The sequence below is a fragment of the Cryptomeria japonica genome, chromosome 1 (assembly GCF_030272615.1).
Source record: "Cryptomeria japonica chromosome 1, Sugi_1.0, whole genome shotgun sequence".
NCBI lineage: Eukaryota > Viridiplantae > Streptophyta > Pinopsida > Cupressales > Cupressaceae > Cryptomeria > Cryptomeria japonica.
Genome location: NC_081405.1, coordinates 81,659,666 through 81,663,847, shown reverse-complemented (window position 1 = coordinate 81,663,847; position 4,182 = coordinate 81,659,666). Strand labels below are relative to the sequence as shown.

At 37.3% G+C, this 4,182-nt stretch overlaps 1 protein-coding gene across 1 annotated transcript; it reads left to right on the top strand.

Annotated features, from left to right (window-relative positions):
* Positions 1-1,587: 1,587 nt before the first annotated feature.
* LOC131041984 (uncharacterized) lies at positions 1,588-3,643 on the top strand. Its single transcript, XM_057975269.2, has 2 exons — positions 1,588-2,205; positions 3,264-3,643. The coding sequence occupies exons 1-2, from the start codon at positions 2,047-2,049 to the stop codon at positions 3,372-3,374; spliced, it is 270 nt and encodes an 89-aa protein (XP_057831252.1). The 5' UTR covers positions 1,588-2,046; the 3' UTR covers positions 3,375-3,643.
* The last annotated feature ends 539 nt before the right edge of the window (positions 3,644-4,182 follow it).

The following is a 4,182-nucleotide window of genomic DNA, read 5'->3' as shown; positions in this document are numbered from 1 at the left end:
CTTACAATGTGGATTATACAAATCTAGTATCTTGTACTGCTTTACAATAACATCTATAATGCCTGATTCAGTACCGGTTGCTGCTCTGCTTCTTACATAAACCCTTTACCCTATATTTCGCATAATAGGTATTCCTTAATATTTTGCATACACCACTTCCTTCACTTTCTTCCTTACTACCAAAATGTCTACAATGATCTCTTTTATATATAAGAGTCATTTTACAACATGCCAAGTCGGCTTACGAAGTTAATAATAAACAAAATATAATATAACAAAATCCTGTCGGCCTCTGTGCCGGTATACTTCCTTTCTCTGTGTCGGTGTCGGTGCCGGTGTCTTGAGTGTTGGTGTAGAGTCTGATCATTGATGTCGGTGCACTAACTTGCCAGTGTAATGCCTTACCGGTGCCATAGGATTGTAAGGTTGCCATCAATGACAAAACCTTCAATCACATACAATGTCTCATTGGAGTGTGCATATGCCAACACATTCAATGTTTCCAATTTCTCCCAAATAGCTTTAGCAGTAGATCAGATTGATAATCCCATGATTTGCTGATCTGACAATGCGCTCAAACGTGCTTCTCTTGCTTTGTAATCATTTTCTTCATCTTTAGCCAATGTTGGTGGATTAGGTTGACCTTGAGTAGGACCAACATAGCCATTCTTTGTAACATCCCATATGTCTTTTCCAATGCAATTCAAATGTGTCTCCATTCTGATTTTCCATATACCATAGTTGGTTCCATCAAGTTTCGGACTGTTCTTCCTGAAATAGCTAGTTCCCATAGAATCTCCTCAAGCTGTTAAACTTCTGCAAAAGAGGACTAGGCTCTTATACCAATTGTTAGGTCCAGGAGACAACTGAGAGGGGGAAGTGAATCAGTTGTCTATTAATTTCAAACCAAATATAACTTATCCAAACTTTATGCTGGTAAATAGTTTTGACAGTTAATTGTAATGCCGATAAAGTTTAATGCATGAAATAAAAAAACAAATAAATCCACAACACATAACACAAATATTTGTACGTGGAAATCCTATAAGGGGAAAAAACCACGATGAGAAACCTTACACACAATCAGATGATACTACTGCAGATAGTATGTATGTACAATATGGAGTCTGCAAATGCAGAAAGGCCAACTGTCTAGAGCTCACTGCTCAATCACAAAATGGGAGTCACACTGACTACAATTGGATGGTTAAATCCAATGATAATGTACTGCTCAAAATAGCATCTTCATATGTTGGATTCAGTACCGGTTAAGCTCTGATTTGCCTTCTTCAAAACCTCTTTGAATCTTGAATGATGTCTGCATGTATATCTCTGCTTATATTCGCATATACCTTATTATATTCCTCTTCCACTCTCACACTAATCTCACAAATGAGATCTTACATATATACCAAAACCTAAGACCAAATGTGTAAGTCAGCTCACTAAAGACATTACAATAAAATCAATTACAATGAATCAATATGTGATGCATCATGTTGACTCAATCCATTTACAAATCTCTACCTAATCCTCCACACAAAATTCTATAACAATATGACGGCAAATGCAATGAACTAACAATAAAAGAAAGTGGGGGTCTCATTAATTACAGAGCATCTGGATTTCCAGTATTTCAGACTTGTGCGTATTCGGCAGGAAAGGGATTACCATTATGTCACTAAATTTCAAAGTGTGAAAAGAAGAGAGATATTATCATTGCTGGAATCTCCGCGTGGAATATGATCACACAAAAAATTAGAAAAAAATTCAACGGATGAGAGCTACATTTGGGTATTTTCTGAACTGATAAATTTTCAAATTGCGCGTTGACTAAGAAAGGCATTTGCAAGCTATCTGATTGGCATATAATGCACCTGCATATCATCATCACTACACCCACTCCTCTTGCGTGCCAGTGCCATCCATATTGCTTTCCCTTTCACTTTCTGCCAAAAGAAACACACCAACCACAACCTTAATTCCCTAACGTAGTCCCAGTTTCTTTTTGATCAGGAGGAGGTTTTCTTGAGGGTATCCCTGAAAATGTGCCCTCTGCGTATCATTTTGATATTTCTGTCGGCGAGTTTGGCCGGATTTTTGGCATGGAAGAGCTTCTCTTCAAAGGAAGACGAGATGGACGATCTTGGCAATCACAATGACGAGAACGGTGATGCTTCACACAAATCAAGGCCTCTTGCACAGGTCAGTTCTTGGTCTCTCTCCTAGTTTTTTTCTGTTTTCTTTTTGGTTGCTATATTTGATCAGAAAACAGCAGAACTCATTTGGTTAGATTGGGGAAGATTTGCATCCTTTTGAAGAATTGAACAAATTCCTAATCGATTTGGAAATAATATGAAATTGGGTGTTTGGCGATATGATTTATTCTGGTGGGCATATCTTGGTTAAGGCTATGGGTTGCCCTCGGTAAGATTTAACCACAGTTTTGAGATTATGTTAACAGGGGATATACTCAAATGTCGTGAAAAAAACAATTTGGGTGTTGGGGAATGGAGTGGATTTCGGGCCATGCTCAATGGCATGAAAAACGAATTTGGATTTTAGGGCAGTGGAGTGGATTTTAGAAAAAAAGTAATGATGGGTTGTGCTCAAATATAACAGAAGGAGTTGAGTCGGGTGTTTTTGAACAGTAGTAGATCGTTTTTTTTCCCTGCAATGGACCATTGCGCAAATGAACCAACGAAAAAGGATTTGAGTGCTTGGGAAAGGAATGAGCTTGCATTTGTTTTTCGCTGAATTAAAATTATGGATTGTTTATGACAGTTTACGGACATCGCAACCACATTTTCAAGATTTGTATATGTGCTTCAAGCTGGAATATTCTCAATACTCGCTCGCAAACGTTTCAAACTTACAATTAGTCTGTTAGATCATAGTTAAACCAGACATCAGATACCAATTCGGTTTTTGTAAGATTCAGAGCTTAAAAGGAACGTTTGTTTTACCATGTATATTATTTATTGTTTGAAGTTTTGAATATCGAGTCTAGTTTAATCTGATTCCTTGTCAATGCGCATACAGAAGGATTACAGAATATGCCCCATAATTGATACTCTACAATTCAAGCTCTCTCTCATATTGTACACCGTGTTGCCTGCATATTTGGATTTGAATATTTGTCATGCTCTTATGAGTGTTTCCCTTATTTTCACAACATAATCTCTCGGACAGAATGGAGTAGATTTGAATTCAATAGGATTTTTTATTTGTGTTGTGTCTTAATAAGGATTTATTTCTTGCAGGCATGCAATAAAGTCTCACTGGGTTTCTGGACCCTCGTGGACATGGCTAGTGGACAGTATCTGTGGCGCAATCTAGTGGGCAACAAAAATAAGGATGTCAAGGCCAGTTGAGGCATAGGATGTATTGCTACCGATTCTTTCATAATTGTGCATGGGTGCTCTAAAATAAGGTTAACATACAGTGACCCAGAGCTATCTATAGATGGGGTTTTTAGGATCCAACCCTTTTCCAGGAGTGTGAGAAAGCAGGTGTCTGTCTTGTTCAGGAATCAACAGAGTGTTGACTTTTGAAATCAGATTGTAACTTGCTGTACTATTGTTATTTGTGCTTGAATAGAATAGTAATTGTGTGTACAATTCTTGTACATATTTGTCGTTAATCAGAAACTTTGTTGCAGCTTTCTGCTGCCTTAAAAAATTGCAAGTAGTAACATTGTATTTGCTGCCTCCTAATGTGCTAATATAACCATATTAGCTTTCCATTTACACAGCATCGACCTGGCAAACTGATAATGTAAATAATTCAATTACTTGGGTTTAAAAGGGGAAAAGCATGAGCAAAACCCAGCTAATGAAAGATGCTAAAAAGTTCATAAAAATATGGGAGAAACTGCTATTGTTATTTCATGCCAAATATAGTGCATAGGAAGAAAAACAAACATAAGATATGAATAAAGAATTTGTTTAATGTTCTTAAGTGCTCGTGAAATTCAAGATAAGTATCATATTGTCAGTCAAGTACTACTACAACTCAAGTCTTAAGAGTACAAAACAAAACCTGAAACTACGGCTAGCCTCTAAGGCTACTAGACTATAGAAGCCCCTGTATCCCTGTTCTCCTCTGTACAACAGTAGTCATGATCATCAAATGCCTCATTCAAGATGGCCAAATCCTCATGCTTCTCATTGATTGAGATCC